Source organism: Canis lupus, chromosome 36 (assembly GCF_048164855.1).
Source record: "Canis lupus baileyi chromosome 36, mCanLup2.hap1, whole genome shotgun sequence".
Classification (NCBI taxonomy): Eukaryota; Metazoa; Chordata; class Mammalia; order Carnivora; family Canidae; genus Canis; species Canis lupus.
The window spans coordinates 18,676,682-18,698,050 of record NC_132873.1 but is presented as its reverse complement, the minus strand read 5'-3'; the positions used below and the strand labels follow the sequence as shown (position 1 = coordinate 18,698,050).

At 33.3% G+C, this 21,369-nt stretch overlaps 1 protein-coding gene and 1 long non-coding RNA gene across 53 annotated transcripts in view; one reads left to right on the top strand and one right to left on the bottom strand.

Annotated features, from left to right (window-relative positions):
* The window catches only part of LOC140625621 (uncharacterized), a 37,250-nt gene extending 21,056 nt beyond the window's left edge, over nt 1-16,194 (bottom strand). For 2 of the 3 annotated variants that reach the window (XR_012024968.1, XR_012024967.1), the window contains exons 1-2: nt 15,625-16,194; nt 8,279-8,430 (exon numbers count right to left, since the gene is read on the bottom strand). This is a non-coding gene — a long non-coding RNA (uncharacterized lncRNA). Of the gene's footprint in view, nt 1-594; nt 811-8,278; nt 8,431-15,624 lie in introns of those variants that run through there. The other variant, XR_012024966.1, reaches the window with a different exon arrangement.
* The window catches only part of ABI2 (abl interactor 2), a 122,006-nt gene that overhangs the window by 57,766 nt on the left and 42,871 nt on the right, over nt 1-21,369 (top strand). For 30 of the 50 annotated variants that reach the window (XM_072813043.1, XM_072813020.1, XM_072813042.1 and 27 more), the window contains exons 2-4: nt 2,229-2,396; nt 12,939-13,115; nt 14,580-14,597. In XM_072813043.1, coding sequence (XP_072669144.1) covers nt 2,229-2,396; nt 12,939-13,115; nt 14,580-14,597 — 363 coding nt within the window. The remainder of the gene's footprint in view (nt 1-2,228; nt 2,397-12,938; nt 13,116-14,579; nt 14,598-21,369) is intronic. The other 20 variants (XM_072813027.1, XM_072813014.1, XM_072813010.1 and 17 more) reach the window with 1 other exon arrangement.

Genomic DNA, 21,369 nt, shown 5'->3' with positions numbered 1-21,369 from the left:
GCAGAAGAATGATGCCCCGAATACATACTTTATATTATTTTACATCAATGTTATATCAACTACAAACAACATGCAATTTAGGTTTCTTCATACATTTTATATTACAGGGTCTTCAATTTTATATAGAAAAGTAGATATATACAAAGCCTATTTATAAAAGGGCCTCTTCTATCTTTGATGCAGTATCAGTCAGCTGTATGATTTCATGTATACACTAGCAAAAAAGGTAGAGCATGAAGTGATAATAATACTGCTTTTCAAAAAACTTCAAATACTATCAATATAAAAAAGGATACATTGAAAATAATATCTATCCTCTTGATCCTTTGAAGACATATACTATCAAATAAATTATCTAAGTGTTTTAATTTTGAATTATTCTCTATAGTAAATATTCTGATTTAGAGTAATGTCTGAAAAGTGTTAATGACTTGCTGCTTTTCCCATGAATTCAAGAAAAGTTGTTGATCTTTTTCATTGTATTGAGCTTTTTACTTGTTAGGATGAAAGGTGACTCCAGGCTCCTTACATACACAATCAGAATCTAGAAGTTTGTATGATTTTTTTTTAAGAGTTTATTTTTTCATTCATGAGAGACAGAGATATAGGCAGAGGGAGAAGCAGGCTCCCTGTGGGGAGTCCAATGTGGGACTCCATCGATCCCCAGACGCAGGATCACGCCCTGAGTTGAAAGCAGAGGCTCAACTTCACCCAGGCGTCCCTGTATGATGTGTTTTTAAAAGTGTTTATCTTCAGCCAAATTTGGTTCCAATTCTCTTGTTAATTCAAGCATTGATGTTAGCAAGATTACTGAGGATTAGAATAGAAAAGAAAAAAGCGAATATAGTTATCCTTAGTTAGCCCTTTGCAAGTTAAACTGGATATCATTCGATTATTTTGTTGACTGCTGCTTCTTCAAAAGAATTTTGCTCTCCCTGGAAAAACATATCCAGGGTTGTTAATTTTCACTTCTATACTGTGTAGGAGAGAGGAGAGTGGAACATAGTGGACTTTGAACAGTTAATGACCACTCAAAGAGATAATGACAGTTGTTATATAGAATGATCTGTAGTTTTAGAAAATGGTTTTACATTCATTATCTTATTTGGTGTTCACACTATTTAGAATGGTTGATAGAGAGGTTTATCAGAGAGGTTTTCCTCTGCTTTGTAACTGAGGAAACTGAGAAACTATTATTCTTGTCCAAGTTGTTGCGTTGTAGTAAATAGTAGAGCTTACCTGAAGATGAAAGGTTCTGGTTCAGAGGCTTGTGTACTTTCTACTGAACCAGTGTGTTTTTTTTTTTTTACAGAACTAGGACAAGTAGATGGTGTCTGGCATTTAGCAGCATAGAATGTGTGTCTTTATCATTGTTTTGCCTTAGGATCTTGGAAATAATGAATTGACTGTTTTTTACTGTGTACTCTGTTTTGATAGCAATTTATGTCTGATAGATTTGTAACACTTAAAATGCTTGAGAAGAAAGATTTCTTTGATTATTTTATTCTTAAAAAATTTATATATTTATATATTTATTTAATCTTAAAAAATATTTATTTCTGAGGGAGGGAGGGGGACAAGGGCAGAGGGAGAGAGATCTCAAGCAGGCTGCACTGAGTTGAGCCCAACTGGGGATTGACCACATCACTGAGACCATGACCCAAGCCAAAATCAAGAGTAGGACACCCAGCTGACTGAGCCACCCAGGCACCCATTTAATTATTTTTATTTTAATTTCTTATTATTTATCATTATTATTATTACCCATTTTTATTTACTTTGTTATTTTTACTTATAACTTTATTTTATCATTGTCATTACTTTAATGAGACATTAGGTTATAAACACATTTCATACTTTGAGTGGAAGGAAAGGACAAATTCAGGAAAGTAGAAAAACGGATGCCAGAATTTAGACATTTAAATCAGTGCTATCTTTCCAGGAGTCTAATCTTGAGAAGCTATATGCTTGCTGCCATTGCTGAAAACATCCAGTGGAACTCATTTATTAAATGGCTATAGATATACAAAGATGTTACCTATTCAACATGTAAATATTAGTCAACTCAATCAGTAGTTGTTGGGTTTAATGATACTGATAATCAACATTCAGAACCTTTTTACTAGTGTGTGTAGATTCAGAAACAATGGTTTTGATGAGTATTTTTGTAGAGTAGATTGATAGACTGGGTTATCTTTAAATTAATGATTGTTTTTTTCCCCCCTTAGTCAGCAGATAAGCAGCGAGCTCTAGAAGAAACCAAAGCCTACACCACCCAGTCCTTAGCAAGTGTTGCCTATCTGATAAATACCTTGGCCAACAATGTCCTACAGATGCTGGATATTCAGGCATCCCAGCTACGGAGGATGGAATCTTCAATCAATCATATTTCACAAGTGAGACCACACTGTTTTTCTATTTTGCCTATGGGGAACACTTTTTTAAACACAGGCAGTCTATATAATTCTTGCAGCATTTACTGTGTGAGTTAGCTTGCCTGTATGATTTGGAAAATACAAATTCAATATTAGGTTGTTTTTTATTCTTTTTGTGGAATCATTATCTTCTCTGATTTTGACAGGGAAGCAAATTTTAATGGTTTCTATTATAATTCAGTAGTTAAAGTAAGCAGCCTTTAGGTGAAAATTTGTCTGGTTTCTTCTAACTTTTACCAAATTTCATGTTTGTTTATCTTTTTAAAAAATTTAGTGTGATAACCTGATCACTTCTTTAAATTTTTTTTTCTGTTGGTAGGATTTTTGTTTACCAGGATAGAACCTCAATAATGGAAATATTAATCTAAGTGACCTTAAAAAATTATCTTTATATAAGATTTAAAAAATTTTAATGTTATGCTTTCTCCATTTTAATAGCCATTCTCGTATAGAAAAGTAAAATGAAAAAAAAACTTCATGCAGGGTTCAAACTTTTTACCTTTAATATTTTGTTTTACTTTGTTCCAATACTTTTTTTCCTTTAAATAGTTTTTAAAATGTAGCTGTGATTATATTACGTATAGAGTTTAGATTTTGCTCTGTTAATTTACTATGACAACAGATGTCTTCCCGTGATGTTATAAGCTCTTTGTAAACATTTTCAATGGCTGTATCGTGTATATATGTCATAGCTTTCGTAACCATTTCTGTATTTTGGAACCATCTAAATACTTCAGTGAAAAGCCAATTTGTAATTGCAAAATTTAAAAAACATTAAAAAGTAAAGGTTTTGATCTGCCTGTTTGTTTCTCTGGCGAGATCTTGGAGCTTTTCTAGTTTAGCACTCTTACTTGAGTAACGATGTAGTTAGTATTCAACATTCTTTTAGATCTAAATGATTAGAACTTTTCTGGAATAGCAAATTTTAAAATGTCCATTATAAAAAATGTACATTATATTTTCTTTTTGTTTATCTTAAGAGTTCAGGACTCTTCTGAAATTGACTAATCGAACAATTTTTCAAAGTCTGAAGCTTAACTTGTGTAATTAAATAAAATCAGTTGAGATAATCAAATCAGATATTGGAGAACTCCCATATATTTCTATTATTTGAAAGTTCATCAGACTAAGTTAAAGAGATTTCTTGTTATTTAATACTAAATTTGATCTTAAATATGAATTTGTCACTGTAGGGTTTTCTTTACATCCCATATAAACTTTTATTTATTTTTTAAGTAGGCTCCATGCCATGTGGAGCTCAACGTGGGGCTTGAATTCATGACCCTAATCAAAAACTGAGCTGAGAGCGTGAGTCAGATGCTTAACCAACTGAGCCACCCAGGCACCTTCCCCCAATATAAACTTCTATAGAGATTGTATAATTTACTGCTTGTTATATTGCTGTGTCTCTTAAAGTAAAAAAACAACAAAACAACTCCAAAGAATTGGTGAGGGTTTTTTTTTTTTTTTTGTATTGATGAGTTTTAATGAATGAGGGAAATTTTATTCAGAAGAGATCCCTTAGAAAATAATAATGATGAAATAGATGAACTTGTTTTCTATAGAAGGAGGAATGTTGACAAATTACTGATCTGATAGAGAATTTTGAAGTTTACACTTGAAAGTCTTAAAATTTCTGCATGTTTGAAGTCCTTAGGAAAGGACCCAAAAAGAAAGTGAGAAGAAAAGTGCAAACGCAGAAGAGAAATTCATATATTAGAGTTCTTAAAAAGGATGAATAGTTTGTTATTAGTTTGTAAGAGAGTGTATAAGACTGTGAAGGTAGAAGATAATAAGCAAATAACAGTGAAAGATAATCATCTTTTTTTTTTTTTAAGTAATCTCTCTACCTAATGTGAAGCTTGAATTCATGACCCTGAGATTGAGAGTCAGATGTTCTACCAACTAAGCCAGCCAAGTGGCCTGATAGTCATTTTTTTTTAAAGTCATTTGTTTTTTGATTAGAATTCTGTACTCCTTTGGTAGAGAAGAGTAGCAATCTTGAGGAAGGTGTATAAATCTATCTAAGTTGTAATTATATGTATTAATTCAGTTAATAAGAACATTTTATTTTTAGTATCATATTTATTTATAGTTAATAGGTCTAATTAGTAGTGTGTTTTAAAGCAGTTTTAAAGGAGTAATTGAAAAATGGGAGAGATGAATGGATAAAGATTCAGTAGATCAGAAATAACGGGACTGAGTCAGAGCCCTGAATAAGTTGAACCTTTTTTTCTAAAAATTTTTTATTCATTTTGTTTTAATTTTTATTATTTATTTTGAATCATCTTCATTTGGAATTGAGTAGTCCCAGGATGACTGAGGGATCTGCAGCTGTAAATACCTGTTAAGTCTATACAAAATAGCATGTTGGGGGGAGGTTGAATAGGAGAAATGGGGTGATAGAAGGCTATATCTAAGAAATCAGTGAATTTTATTTTATTTATTTTTTATTTTTTTATTTTTAAAGATTTTATTTCTTCATGAGAGACACAGAGGAAGAGAATGTAGGCAAAGAGAGAAGCAGGCTCCATGCAGGGAGCCCAATGTGGGACTCAATCCTGGGACTCCAGGAATACGCCCTGGGCCAATGCTCAACACTGAGCCACCCAGGCATCCCGAAATCAGTAAATTTTAAAAAAATTATATCTTTTTTTTACCATTTGCTTTAAGGCTTGAAATATCTTTCAATTATGTTTAATGAATAGGTAGAGTCCTTTGTTTTAAAAGTCAATTGAACATCAAAGCTATTTGATACTATTTAGACTGAAAGATTATAGTATGAGAAAACATTTTCTGTGTACAAAGCAAATACTTAGTAAGTATTCTAAATAAAAGGATTGGCAAGCTTTTTCTCTAAAAGGCCAGATGGTAAATACTTGAAGTTTTGTGGTCCAGGTATGTGGTATCAATCTCATGTTCTTGGTATGTATATGTTTTTAAACAACTTTTCAAAAATGTAAAAAAACTATTGTTAGTTTGTATGTGATATAAAAGCAGTCTGAAAGCCAGATTTGGCATGTAAGCTGTAGTTTGTAAGCCCTTGTTCTAAAATACGTTTTTTTCCCAAGTATTTGGTACTTATATTATTATTATGCTTTATTTAAAATATTATTATATTTTTAGAGGGAGCCAGAAAGGTCTTCCAATATATTGAGCCTAGATTTTTTTTTTTTCATTTGGAGCAAAAATACTAGATTCAGAGAATTTGGAGAGAAGATTGGGATGGAGGTTCAGTCAGGTCAAAGACAAGATCAGATCACGTGTTTATTGGAATGGTAGTAGGTATCAAGAATTGTTTTGCAAGTGTTGTCTGGTAGAGTGGTTCAGGACTAGGAGATACTAGATCTTTGGGGTATTTCTTTCCTTATCAGTATCTTTTTCCTGTTTCCTGGGTAAGAACCTTATACTTTTCAGCCTCTTAGTGCTCTAGCTCTTTTCTCCATAGGTTTAGGAGTGGAGAGGGTAAAGGATCTAGATTTTACTTTGGTTCTTCTGCTGACTTGCTTGACATTTGACTTACTTGAACTTCAGTTTTCTCATCTGTAAAATGGTAGGACTGATTAGATGATTTCTGAGCTTTCAATTTGAATTCTTTATTCTTTTGAGATTATCACAAATGAACTTGATTTATATTTGCTTTCTTACTTTTCTGCTGACTTTGCTATTCACCTGTCTGTGCTCACTGACCTCAACCTTCTATCACTCTGATATAACAGGTGTTTCCTGAAACAGGAAACAACTATTCAGAAATTATTCTGATTTATAATCTGAGGATGGGAATTCAACTCTACCACTATATATCAGGAAGGTGTATCAGGAAACATACATAGTTGTGTTCAACACAACAAAATAATAACTCCTTCTCTAAAAGTTGAAGGTTTTGAAAAACAAGATAGAATTGATTATGACTACTTAGTATCAGACTGTTTTTGTAGTAAATGGATAATAATAGCATTAAGTAGTGTAGTAATTTATACCACACTCACTATATCCATCAGAAGTATTAGGAGAGGTTCTTGATGTGGATTACCTTAGGTATTTTAAGGATGTCAAATTTATTTTTATTTCTTAAGATTTTTATTTTTAAGTCATTTCTATACCGATTATAAGGCTTGAATTTTTAACCCTGAGGTTATGCTCCACTGAGTGACCTAGCCAGGTGCTCCAAGGATGACAATTTTTTTTAAATTTTTATTTATTTATGATAGTCACAGAGAGAGAGAGAGAGAGAGGCAGAGACACAGGCAGAGGGAGAAGCAGGCTCCATGCACCGGGAGCCCAATGTGGGATTCGATCCCAGGTCTCCAGGATCACGCCCTGGGCCAAAGGCAGATGCCAAACCGCTGCGCCACCCAGGGATCCCGACAATTTTTTTTTAAAGATCTTAGTTACTCATGAGAGACAGAGAGAGAGAGGTGGAGACACAGGCAGAGGGAGAAGCAGACTCCCCACGGAAAGCCCGATGTGGGACTCAATCCGGGACCCCAGGATCACCAACTGAGCCACCCAGGCACCCCAAGGATGGCAGTTTTAAAGAAATTCGATCTCTAACTTTGTTGCTATTGTCTTATCATTTCTTTGGAAGCATATTATTTAAAAAGCTAACTGAAATTTTTAATTTTCAGGCTGAGAGTAGGAGTTAAATTAATAAATATTTTTCAAGAACATGTAGTTATCAGAACATAGAATTTTCTGAATTACTTGTATAAACATATATAGCTACTTTTAAGTCAGTGAGTATTATGTGTATAGATGAATGCTATTTACCATGTCCTTGACTTTGTGTCCATTTCTTGTAAGTTAAAAAAAAAAAAAGGTCTGTAGAACATTTTTCAGACTAAAATTTTACAAACTTGTGAACTAAAATTCTTCTAAGCCAGGCCTATCTCTTCTCAGCTTACTAGAGAGAATCAGTATGATCTACATTCAGTTTATCATGGCTTAGGAGAAGATCAAGAGGGTCAAAGGCAACATAAAGAGCTTAAAAAGTATTGTTCCTCCCAGCCTTCCAAGAGTTGACTAGAACTTATTTGGCCAGGTGTTGAAGTAGTTAGCAAATAGCAAAAGAAATAAGAAAGGATTATTATAAAATGCCATAGAAGGGAAGAAATTCTTCTGAAGAACTAGATAGTAAAATGCATTGGAAAGTCTACACCCTGAGGAACTCACCATGTAAGGTAATTTTTTTGTTTAAAAAACTTGATAGCCTTGTTTAAAAATTCAATTTTAAGGATTTTATTTATGTAATTGAGAGAGAGAGAGAGCGGGGTCACAAGTGGGATGGCAGGGTAGAGGAAGAAGCAGATGCCCCACTGAGCAGGGAGCCAAAGTGGGGCTTGATCCCAGGACCCCAGGATCATGACCTGAGCCAAAGGCAGACGCTTAACCAACTGAGCCACCCAGGCACTCCCAAAATTCTATTTTAAATTAAGGAAATCCTACTAAAGGTTATCGGTATGTTGTTATGCATAAAAAGTAGGATTTATATAGTCCTTAATTTATGTATAGTTTATATCATCTTATTAACAAATAACTGAAAATTACCATTTAGTAGTAACTAATTTGTTTTATGAAAGGTGAATAATATGAGTATATTTAAGCATATTTGTCATTTAAACAATTAAAAGCTTATGAAACATTAACTTAATAAAAAATTAAGACATATATGAAAACATGCAACTTAGTTGAGTTAGTCCACTGTAGCTGTTTGCACATATTTTCCCACACTGATGGTCAGCTGTCTGAAGCAGTGCTGTGCAGTACAGTCAACTCTTAATTATCCATGTTAATGGGACACACAATATAAAGATAATCCTAAAACAAAATATTTTATATAGTACCTTCTTGATATCTGTTGTGGCCTGTGTATGAAGGAGATGTGGGAGTGGGTCTCAGGCTTGCAAGGGAGCTGGGAGCAAGTATAACTATCTCAAGGTGATGATAAGAGGTGTTTTAGAGGACTTGGGTTTGGCACTGCATAACTTGGCAGTTGCTACAATGAGAAGGATAGAGAAACAAATTAATAAGGATCTATTAATAATAATAGTCCACACAGTTGCAGTGATATTACTTGGTGTGTTTTTTGGTTAGCAGGTAGGAACAATAATGGTGTTTATTAGAAGTGTACTTTCATTAGTTTTGGTCTTTGCTAATTAAGCTTTTTATTTGCCATGGATAAGCGCTATTCTTGAGATCTCTACTAAATAAGAATAAATTTATTGTCATATAACTAGTAACTTTAAAAATCCAGGACAAATTTGGAATACTTTTATTTTACTATTAAAATTCTTTGGGCAGCCCGGGTGGCTCAGCGGTTTAGCGCCGCCTTTGGCCCAGGGCGTGATCCTGGAGACCCAGGATCGAGTCCCACATCGGGCCCCCTGCATGGAGCCTGCTTGTCTCTCTGCCTTTGTCTCTGTCTCTCTCTCTCTCTGTCTCTCTCTCTGTGTCTTGCATGAATAAATAAATAAAATCTTAAAAAATAAAATAAAATTCTTCCTAAGCATCAGTGTTGAACTTGTACTTCCAAAACTTAGCATTAATACATTTTAGCTTTATAACATCAAAGAATATAATGAAGGCAAATGCAATGGTGGTTAGTGCAAGCAATGAGTTAGATTTAGGAAAAAACAGTAGTTTTATATATATATATATATACACACACACACACACACACGCGTATATATTAAAGATTTTATGTATTAACTCATGTTATTTTTAAATTAAACAATACATCATAGGAGCTTTACAAAAATTCTTTTAAAACTGACAGTTGTAAGTTGATAAATGCTGATATTAGCTATATAGAGAGAGGAGTGTTCCTTCTATTATTCTAATTTGACTATGGTTTTCCCCAAGAGAAAGCTTTGAAAAATTTGAAGTAGGTGATTGCTGAAAATTTCATAATCTTATGGACCAAACTTTCTCTTCCTTCCTAATGGAGTAGTAGATTCATTGTTCTCTGTTATTATTCAGACTCCACATAAAAACATAGCTATTTTCTGAATATAGATATGATTTTGTTAACAAGAACTCCTCCAGTTTAACTTAGTGTTGTAGTAGGATGGCAGGAATACAAATTATGCTCTTTGGTTTTCTTAACCTTATATTTTATTATAGATGTTTTTTAAAAAGTTAATAACACCAACTATCTATACTTAGTCACTAGAAATACTAATCTTAAGTCAGCTCTTGTAAGAAGTTTGGAAGTAATTGATATTGATATTTCAGAGTGTGTAATGTAAGGACAAGTGAATTAGTACCCCCGCTAAATCATTGGTTCACTTACCCTCATGGAGACATTTGGTAATGTCACACATTTTTGGTTATCACAACTTGGTTTGGAGGAGTGCTACAGGTCTACTGGGATACTTCTTCACATGATGCAATACTCAGGACAGCCTCTCACAGCAAAAAATTATCTGGCCCAAAATGTCAAGTGTGTCACTATTGAGAAACCCTGGTCTAGTTTTTCTAAGATGTAGGAATTCTTTTAGAGTAAACAACTAGAAATATTATATAACCAAACTAAATTCTTTTGATTTTCCATGGATGTTATGCTCTTAAGATTTATGTTTTAAAACATGCCTTGAGGTTTTTTTTTTTTTTTTTTTTAACTGAGAATATAAGAAGCAACATTTTTCTGTTCAAAATTCCTCCAGCCAAAATTCCTTTTGGAGTTTAGTGCTGGGAAAATTGTCCCTTCCTGATGAAGGGATGTATTTTCTTATAGTTTATTGTTTGCACTTTGCTTTCCCTCTCAGGAAGTTGTAAGAGCCCACTTTAGACCTATAATTCTGAGATTTTTTTTTTTCTTTGCTATATTGGTTTTTGTTTTATCCTTAGTGAATGGTCTGTAGGTTTGGGCTGTGTTTGTGCATATATAAGAAGAACTTATAAGTAATATGTAAGTGCCTCCAATCCCCAGACAAATGATCAAATGTTTTCAGTGCTTTTTAAAAAAAAGTCTTAATTTTTTCACAGTTAAAAAATATGTGCTTATTATAAAACGTAACTATATTAATGCAGATATGGAAACTTGCTTTCCCATTTTATTTTATTATTTTTTTTAAAGATTTTTAAATTTATTTATTCATGAGAGACACAGAGAGGCAGAGACATAGGAAGAGGGAGGAGAAGCAGGCTCCATGCAGGGAGCCTGATGTGGGACTCGATCCGGAGACTCTGGGATCACACCCTGAGCCAAAGGCAGACACTCAACCGCTGAGCCACCCAGGTCTCCCCCTCATTTTATTTATTAATACAGAGATGTATTAATAATTCCACCATTAAAATTTGAAATTAAAGTTTCAGTTTGCAGTAAGCTTAAAATTCTATGGTTGGTTAGGTTTGCATTCTTATGGTTTCCCTTTTTTTTTTTTTTGGTTTCCTTTTTGAATAGTATAACTACATTTCTAAAAACTGGAGGAAGAACAGTGTCTCAAGACGATTACATTCTCTGATAAATTTTCTTTTATTGACATTGTGAAGACCAGTTATAAAAAAAATAGGTGTCAAAAAAAGTGCCATATTTTCTTTGGTTTTGTTTATTTTGAAGCATACTTAAAACATATGAAATATTTCTAAGTGCATGTTTTAATGATTCAGCATGACACATTAGAAATTATTTAAAATGAGATTTTTATTTCTCTGAAGTTAAAAATAAGTAAATACCAATATTGTCACTAATGTATAAATGTCTGTTTCTCTGTTACAGCTCTCCTGTAGTAGTTGAAAAGGAAGGCAGGTTTTGTAATTTTTACTTAATGTGCTCAGGAAAGCTCAAAGATTATTTTTGCCTTAAAAAGAAATATTTAAAATGATAAAGTTAACTACCTTGGCCAGTCTTTGATTTGATGCTTCATTTAGATACTAGTTGTGAAGCTTATAGATACTGTTGCTTTTAAAATCTTTTGGTTGAAATAGGAGACTTTTGTTTCAAGTTCCCTTCATACCTTGGATAGTTTAGAGGGATAATCAGCTTTCAGATTACTTATAGTGATATTTAATACTGTCATAATGGTTATCTTTTCTTTCCGTTTCTATGTTATTACCTGGTTCTGTTTTCAGAAAGGGGAAAATGAAGTAGGACTGGGGAGGAATGAGTGTCTGTTAATTGCTGCTTGGCCCAGGAAGAGTATGAGAGATATGAACAATTTTAGTGAAGTGTTTTCCAACTTTTTTGACTGCAACTCACAGTAAAAAAATATATTTTATGTTGCACCCAGTACACAATTCCTGTATCTTTTTCCTGTATCAATTCCTGTGTGTGTGTGTATATATATATATATATATATATATATATATATATATATATATATATATATTAACAAATATTTCAAGAAAAAAATACTTACTATGCATATATAGTCTAATATTTCTATTTTTTTTTTATTAAAAAAATTGCCTTTTGGGACGCCTAGGTGGCTCAGTAGTTGGGCGTCTGCCTTCGGCTCAGGTCGTGATCCTGGAGTCCTGGGATTGAGTCCCACATCGGGCTCCTTGTATGGAGACTGATTTTCCCTCTGCCTGTGTCTCTCTCTCTCTCTCTCTCTCTGTCTTTCATGAATAAATAAATAAATTTAAAAAAATAAAAAATTGCCTTTCACATACCACTAAATTACAACCTGCTGTTTGAGAAATGCTTTTTAGGGATATTAATTATCTATGTTTATACAGAAATTCGCTATCAACAAATAGAAGACCAAGTAAAAACACATTTATCCTATGTGAACATTTAATAAATAGGATAAATTAATGAAATATTTTAATGTTATCATGATAAAATATACACAAACTTAATTTTTTTTGTAAAAAGATGATAACATTGTATTTATATTTTAAGCCTCTCTTTTTTAAGAATAGAAAAGCATTTGAGCATCAATGGAAATTATACTAATAGGTTATTTAAAAATGTAACCAACATAATACCTGGAGCTTTCTTAGTCATTATATATTAGTTTGAGTATTAATGGAGCAATGGAGCTTGGGAAAAAATTAGCATGCTTTAACCCAGAGGTTGGCACACTTTTTTCTGTAAAGAACCCCCTAATATTTTAGACTTGCGGGCCATGCAGTCTTTGTTTTAATTGCTTATCTCTGCCCTGTAGTATGAAAATATGTAAGCAAGTAGAATAGCTGTGGTCCAAAAATTTTTCTTTATGGAAACTGAAATTTGAATTCGGTATGATTTTCACATGTCATGACATTATTTTTCTTTTGACTTTTAAAAACCATTAAAACATGTAAACACTACTCCCAGGTTGTAAAAAACTTCAGGTTATAAAAAACAGTTTGTGGACCAGATTTGGTTGGCCAGCCATGATTTGCCAACCTTAGGCTTTAGCCTAAGAATGGAGAAAGCTAGTAGATCCAAAAAGAACAAAATTTAGCAGTTGGGGCTAAGTATATGAATAATAATGTTAGATGTCTGAGCATTTATATTTTGATTCTTCTGGGGATTAGAACTCTACATTTTTGTCTTGTGTTTATATTTTGCAGACCGTTGATATTCATAAAGAGAAAGTTGCAAGAAGAGAGATTGGTATTTTGACTACCAATAAAAACACTTCAAGGACACATAAGATTATTGCTCCAGCCAATCTTGAACGACCAGTTCGTTATATTAGAAAACCTATTGACTATACAATTCTAGATGATATTGGACATGGAGTAAAGGTAAGTATAATTTTTGTCAACCTTTTTAAAACAGCAGTCCATAATGGAACTAACTCTTTAGAAAATTAAGCTTTTGTCTTTTCTTTCCTGGAGGTCCAGGTTTTGGCCCAGTTGTGGTTCTGAAGGTTCTTTAATACTATAACTATTCTATCCTTCTTGCTTCTTCCTGGTGCTGTGTTTTCAAATTTTAAACAGTCACCTTTAAATGAATTGCATTTACTTAATCAGCTATGAGGATACCTCATCTAGATTGGGCAAATAAGTGTGGTTTAATTTTTCTAATCTTTTAATGACTTAGTATGACCGATTAAAAAACTACTCAGCATGTTCTTTAAGTATCCACCTTATTTCAAAAATTTATCAGCAACGCTTTGGTGTTAGTTTTCAGAAGGAACATCTATAAACAAACATGTACTTTGAATCTTTCTAAAATAATTTTATCTTAACATTTTGGGTGAGAGTAGTGTAGATGAAAGTAATATGTGAATTAGTATTTCCACTGCTTTTGAGTATGTAGCCATTATATATTTTGGCTGTCTTTTAAAATGTATTGGAGTATCTGCTGCATATGTAAAAGTACCATAATCAAAACTAAGGTGCATATAAATTTGATTTAAATTGGTATTTATACTTAAACTATTTGGAGCTTCAGCTAAGTGTTCAGTTACTTAAAGCTTTCATCTTAATCAGTGATTTGAAGGGCAATGACTCTTCAAATGTGACTTTGAATATATACATATGTGTGAAACTGTACAGTTTATGCAATTGATTTATGTCTATATAAGCAAATTTAAATTAAAAAAATATCCTACACTAGTATCCTGGAAATCAGTTAAATGTAAATCTAATGTAGACCTAGGTAAAAGAAAACATACAGTGTAAATTAAGTCTTTTTCTTTCTCAGAATTTTGATACAAGCACTGTTATCTGGAATTTGATATTTGACTTTATGAAATATTAAAAATTTTATAATTTTGAGATTTATTCTAGACTAATAACTGCTAATAAATAATTTTAGGGTAATGCCAGAATCTAATTACAAAAGGTACTTAGAATATAAAACATCATATTTGTACTTGCCCACTTATACAATAAAAACATGGTTTCCTTCCCACTCTAATTCTTAACTTAATTCAAGTAAAATATTATTCTTTTGGGACTCTGGAGTCCTTTTTATTATTTGGGCTTTTAGAGTTTAGGGCTAACTAATTTGAAGAAATCTTTATTAAAGTTTTTGAATAAAACAATGTCATATAATTTCATCAAAAAAAAACCCTCCTGTTCATGACACATTCTGCTTTGACCACTCTTTCTATGATCTACTGAAACATTATTTTTTAATGCTGAATGCTTAACTTGTTTTTTCTTTGTTTTTTTTCCTTTCTCTTCACATCCTGAAGTTCCAACTAACCTTTCAATGCTTTTTTTCCTTACCTCTTTTATTTGCTCCATTTATGCATTAAGTGGTTGCTTAGATTTAAGGTAAGAGATTCCAGGGCTGGATTTCCATTCTTTGTTCTTATGTAGAATATTACATATGGGGAGTGAAGAGATATTTGGCACTTGGCCTTCTAAAATCAACAAATAATTCCTCTTTAATTTTTAAAAAGTTTTGTCATCCAACTTTGTGGTGTGTCTTCATGTTCCATGAGGGCAGATTTTTTTGTCTGTTTTGTTCACAAAAAAGTTTTGTCCTATGTGCCTACAACAGTGCCTGATGCACACATTAGGTGCTTAGTAAATATTTTTGAATAAATGTGTATTTTGTAATGTTCATATATTTTGTGAAATTAAAATTAAGGTTACCTGTTATAAAATGTCATTATGAATAAAATTAGCTGGACTTTTGTAAATACAGGATTTATGTTATGGATTGGAGGGCCAACTAATGTGCTTTATTTAACCCTCCCCCTGTGTAATAGCCTTTTTATTCTATAAATGGTGTGCTTTATTAGACACCTTGTGGCCAGTATGTCATTATCTCTTGACTCTTAGTCAATGTAAAGAAATTGAGAAATGGAAAATATTCAATGTTACAGGTTTTTTTTTTTAAGTTGCAGTATCATGTATTTTGCAAAAAGCAAAATTAGTTTCTCATTTTCAAATTGCTATATAAGATACATATTTCAACATAAACTTTAAGAGTTTTACTAGTTGAGTATTAATTATATCAAAACTTCAAAAGTTCATGAGTGTTTAACAAAATTCACATTAAGAATTAGAGAAATACTTGTTTCACTAACATTTTAGGGATTTTTGTTTATATTTTAGTATTTTAGAGAATTAATGGTAAAAGACATTCAAGTGTATTCAAGAACATTTAAATAGAAGGTTACTAACATTTTCACTAAACTGAGCATGAATTTCCTTTTTCTTATTTTCTTAGCTGAACTTTATAAATTCTTTTCAAATACACTATCTAAAACCCTGTTATCTGTCATGTCTCCAGTATAGAAAGTGATAAGAAGATAACTGAGATCTGAATCATTAACTAGCTACTAATACTAACCAGGGCCACAGACTTTTCAACAGATCCTGGTAGATGTGACTAGAGGAGTCGAGCGCATGTACTTCTTGTGTTATTGAGTAGAATGTCTCAGTCTTGGTAAGTGGGGGATGTGGAATTCTGAGGAGATTCCTTTTGCATAAAATACAAAGAAGTAGACCCAAAGCAGTGTGTAACTAGCTTGGCTCTTTTCCTGTAAAAGCTGCATTCAAATTTTGGCTATTGATGGGTTTTCTTCAAAGTGATACAAGTGCACAGAAAGATCATCTAAAGGAAAAAAACACAGAAATGGACCAGTTCTTTAACCCTTTAAGTTTAGACCAGTTTGTGTAAGCTACTTTCCTATGCTCATGCCTCCAAACTGTACTATGATTCCTTTTTGACCTTCTTGGATTCAGGATCTGTTCTATGTGGGAGATACACCAAAGTGAGTAGGAAATAAGCCCCTAGAAAGCAAGGAAATATACCACACTTGGGTAAGATTCCTTGACATCTTTACAAATATACAAAAGCTTCACTCCTGAGTACTGTGGCTCTATGTAGGTGTTTCTGCTCTGAGTGGTGTTGCCTGGTGAGAAGAGTACCCTGAACTCATTCTAGAAGCTAGAATGTACCAACACTCTGTCTTTTCTTTCTTCCTGTCCCTCTTTGTGACTTTTCCTTCTCTGTAAACCTATAGCACATTGCTAATAATTTTGGGTAAACCAAAACAAAGTAGAGTGAAAAAATATTCAATGTATAACAAATATTTCTCTTTTTATTCTGGTATTTAAAAAGGAGTGGTTTTAGTAGGGTGATTAATAGAATAATTTAATACATTAAGGTAGGAAATAGAAATATTTAAATAGAAATTTAAATAAATTTAAAAAATTTAAATAGAAATATTAAAGAGAAAATATTATAGTTGGAAGGAACTGGATAATTAACTAGTTCAGTGGTTTCCAACTGATCTTGGAGACTTGTGGATTATGTCAAGTGCCCTAGAGGTCTCCTGATGTTTGTTGGTAGGATTATCTGCTTCTTTGATTTCCTCAGTTCTTTGTGAACTCTCTTTTTGCTCTTTATTGCTGTTAGACTTTTGATGTCTTTCAGACAGACTTTAAACAAAGATCATACTTTGAGGCCAGACACATGGGTTTTGACTTAAAAGAATCCTCCATACTAAAAGTTGAATTTTTAACATTTTGAATAGCATGTTCTCATGGGGGCTCATGGTTCTTTTCATAAAAAATTTAGGTTGGTTTTTTTTTTTTTTTTTTTTTTTCCTTTAGTTGACAGGGGAGAACAAGTTGTGTTTTTTTTTTTTTTAAAGATTTTATTCATTCATTCATGAGAGACACACACAGAGGCAGAGACACAGGCAGAGGGAAAAGCAGGCTCCATGCAGGGAGCCTGACACGGGACTCAATCCTGGGTCTCCAGGATCACACCCCAGGCCGAAGACTGCGCTAAACCGCTGAGCCACCCAGGCTGCCCACAAGTTGTAGAGTTTAATTCGTAAGACCTTTGAAAATAATATGGTGATATTTTTACAAAAGGCTTAAGAATAAAAAGCTGAAGGGTGGAATGCCATAATGGAAGTGTTTTAGTGTATACCTGAGGCCATATAAAAGTAGAATTTACCTTGAACTGGGATACCCTTTTCCCACTCTTTATTTTATTTAAAAATTTTAATTTAAATTTGATTAACATATAATGTATTACTGGTTTCAGAGGTAGAGGTCATTGATACATCAGTCTTATATAATATCCAATGCTCATTACATCACGTCCCACTTTTTTTTTAATAGTAAAAAGAATTTTAGGACCCCATTACTAATGTATTTGAAATGTTTTTTTTTTCTTTTGAAGCAGTGAAGTTGTCACTAATGAAGCTAAACTTCAGTACTTTTAAAATTAATATATTAGTTTAAACAAAAGCAGTAAGGACTCCTAATCTGTTAGTGTAGTATTTATTGCAGTTGGACATGCTGTGCAAGCAAATTCTAAATAATTAATGAGGAGGGGTTATGGATTTGTTTTACAACCAACACATTAAGAATAGAACACTTCTGAAAATTTTGCTTGAGATCTCACTTAACTTATCCCTGTGTAAAAAATAGCTTTAGTTTTTCACTTGAGTGTGTTCCTTAACAAGTGTTTGTCATTCCCTGCAGGAGGATGATGAATTGTGTCTCACATTTCCAGCTCTAAAGTGCAGCTGAGGGTTCACTCTTGAGCATTTATCTGACTCGTCATTTGGAAGGAAAGCTCCATAATCACAGCAACCTTTGGGACCCATCTGTTTTTGCCTTTTAGTTCCAATCTGAGCCGCCAATTCTATTTTGGCAAAGGCTGGTTGTCAGAAAGTATTTTCAGGATCAAGCAGAAATCTGCCCATCTTTATTCCTCTTTTCTTGTCCTCCTTTCTTTACCTGTTTCTCTTTCCCATTATTCCTACTCTTTTATTCCCTTATGTCTGTTTTTGGATTACTTTAGGACTCTTAGTACCTTAGGCTTTTTGTCTTGCTCTTACAAAAATTTTACCTCTTCTGAATTCATACTCAAACCCCTGATTTCAGCTTTGATTTCCCTCAAAGGATCTCCTGGTCCTTTTCCTCTTAGCCCTGGTCATTGCAGTCGGAATATATATTTTCTGAAGGGAGGGATAGAGATCTCCAGGAAGCCAAAGAATTATGCATTGGATGGGACTAGTGAGGAACAATACTGGACAGTGAATGAAGGCCCAGAGGTGCTTGACCACGGCTTCTGCTCCCCCTCACTATTCCATAGCCAGATACAGGCTATCCATACTACTACTACCCTTCTCTTTGTATATTTAAATCCTGCTTTTTTTTTAAAGCAACAGTCCAGGGATCCCTGGGTGGCGCAGCGGTTTGGCGCCTGCCTTTGGCCCAGGGCGCGATCCTGGAGACCCAGGATCGAATCCCACGTCGGGCTCCCTGCATGGAGCCTGCTTCTCCCTCTGCCTGTGTCTCTGCCTCTCTCTCTCTCTCTCTCTCTCTGTGTGACTATCATAAATAAATAAAAATTAAAAAAAAAAAAAAGCAACAGTCCAGCTTAGATTTTTCTCTGAAACTTTTTGTAGTTTTTCCCTGTCATATTGATATTTTTTTGGAGATTTCTATATCATTTGTAGGTATTCTGTTTTGCCTAAAACATAGGAGGCTTATTTATTCCAAAATATTACAAGTTCCTTAAAAGCAGAGGAATCATTTTCTAGGCCTTTGTGTTCCATTTTATCTCTCCTCCCCCATCCAAATGTCTCCCTTAATTTTCATATTCCTTTAACTTTTTACCTAGTAGTCTGGTAGGTGATAAGTGGTTGATAAATGAAGGATATACCACAGATATCATTTTAGAATGTGTCTGCCACTATTCTATCCTAGCTGGTCATCTGTCAGTGGGAGATTTCTCCGTAACAGAAGTGATGTCCTCTGTGAACTGGAGATATGTGGCTAGCCAGCTTTATAAACAATACTGAAGTTCACAGGGTACTGGAAAGCACTGAGGTTGGTAATGAACATTATATTATGATATATCAAAGTTCAAGGAAGTATGGAATGTACCAAAAAAGTATAGAGCAAGAAAGGTAAGAGCACTGTAGAAAAAAATATTAAAGCATAAGAATGGGCCTGATGCTTGTTGCTAGTTGTAGAGATCAGCATTCCTTAGTCACAGACCACTGGCAAAGTATTGTGAGCTTAATCACTTAAATGAAATATTTCTTCTGCTTTGGTAGTTTCTTTTTAAGCAGGAAAAAAAGGATAGGGGGATGTTTCCTACTGTTTCTCCTTATACCTAATACCTGCTTTACTTAGTTCTCAGTGATGATTTTCAAAAAATACCCACATAATTGAATGATTGTTGCAATTAACCAGCAAAGCTTCATTCTGATTCCCAAAACTTTGAAAAGTATAATGAGCATTATACTCATAGTACTGGACCATAATCCCACTCATGGTCCAGGACCATTAACTATATGTTTATATGCCATATATAAATCAAATATAATTAAACTCTAATTATAATACAGATTCTACTTATGATAAACAAATTGTTTTATTTTTAAATGAATTTTTTTAAAGATTTTTTATTTATTTATTCATAGAGACAGAGAGAAAGAGGGGCAGAGACACAGGCAGAGGGAGAAGCAGGCTCCATGCAGGGAGCCCAATGTGGGACTCGATCCCAGGTCTCCAGGATCACACCCCAGGCTGAAGGCGGTGCTAAACTGCTGCACCACCAGTGCTGCCCAGCAAATTGTTTTATTTGGCAGTTATTCCTGTTCTGTTCTTTCCCCTTTTCCTCATATTAGATGACAGTACTTATATACTTTTTTTTTTTTTAAGATTTTTAGAGAGCATGCACACAAGCAGGGGGAGGGGCAGATGGAGAGAGAGAGAGAAAGGGAGGGAAGCACACTCCCCACTGAGTGCAGAGCCCCATGTGGGGCTCAATCATACGACCCTGACAGATCATGCCCTGAGCCGAAACCAGGAGTGGATAGCTCAACTGATTGTGTCACCCAGGTGCCCCCTAATATTTATAGTCTGCATCGCATATTCATTGTTTTACTAGCATAGAAGCATTTTTTACAAAGGAAAACCACCTTGAAGATATACTGAAAAACTCTTTTAGCTTAATAGAAGGGCACAGTATCAGTGATGTATAAAAATTATAGATTTTTTGGACATTCTATATGGTCTCTTTGGTTTCCTAAGTGATTTAAGTTACTTATCCAAACCCAGTTATCCAAGCAGATACGATTATTTGATCCCACAGCTCATAAATGTATCAAGTTTTGTTTATGGAAACGTGTGTCAGATTTTAATTTATAGATTGTTTATATTTTTTAACAGATTAAAAGATTTCTAGAAGATACTGCAATTTAAATAAAAACACCTTAGATATCAAAACCTTGAATCAGAGTTCAAAAGCTGTTTTCAAATATTTTAGCTATTCCATGTATAGAATAAAATTCTGTTTTACTTTTTCTGTCCCTGCTCCTTTTCCTTCCTGTTTCTAGCAAATTGATGTAGTTTTAGTGTTGGCTCACCTACTTCTCCCTCGTCACTTAAAGTAACTTTGGGTTTTATGTTGTTTAAGGTTGAGCTTAAAGGACTTTGGTTACTACTATAAAAAATCTTCTGGTATCATAAATGAAGATTTACAGTTTGAAAAGCTACTGGTTATTTGTCATATTACTTCTAAAATTTTCCCCAAATGTGGATTGATTTTTTTTTTCAAAACTCTTTCTGGCATTTTCATTTTAATGTATAATTAGCGTACCCTCTACTTATTAATGAGGGGGAGAACAAGGATAAGTTAATCTTTATTCTTACTTAATAACTGGTTTGTTTTGTACTTATTGTTTAAAAGTAACAATAAAACGATTATAGATAAATGTTTCATTTTTAAAATATTGACATCTCAAAGGTATCATTTGTCTTTAAAGATTGTTTTAACATCACACACAACTTGTTCACTGGACTATTCATTTGAAGAGTTTGTTTCTTGATATATTATTTCTTGCCTGTTCAGATAACAAGTAGTATTTTAGGAGCTTTAAAGTTTTCATTTAAGCCACATTTAATTTTGGCAGCCTCAACACTCTGTATACAATTATGATATGTTTTCTTAAAATTTACATTTTGAAATTATAATTATAAATGTACTCATTTTAATGGTGTAATGACTTGCAGTTTAATTTTATAAGTATAATTTGACTACTCCAGACAGTAGAAA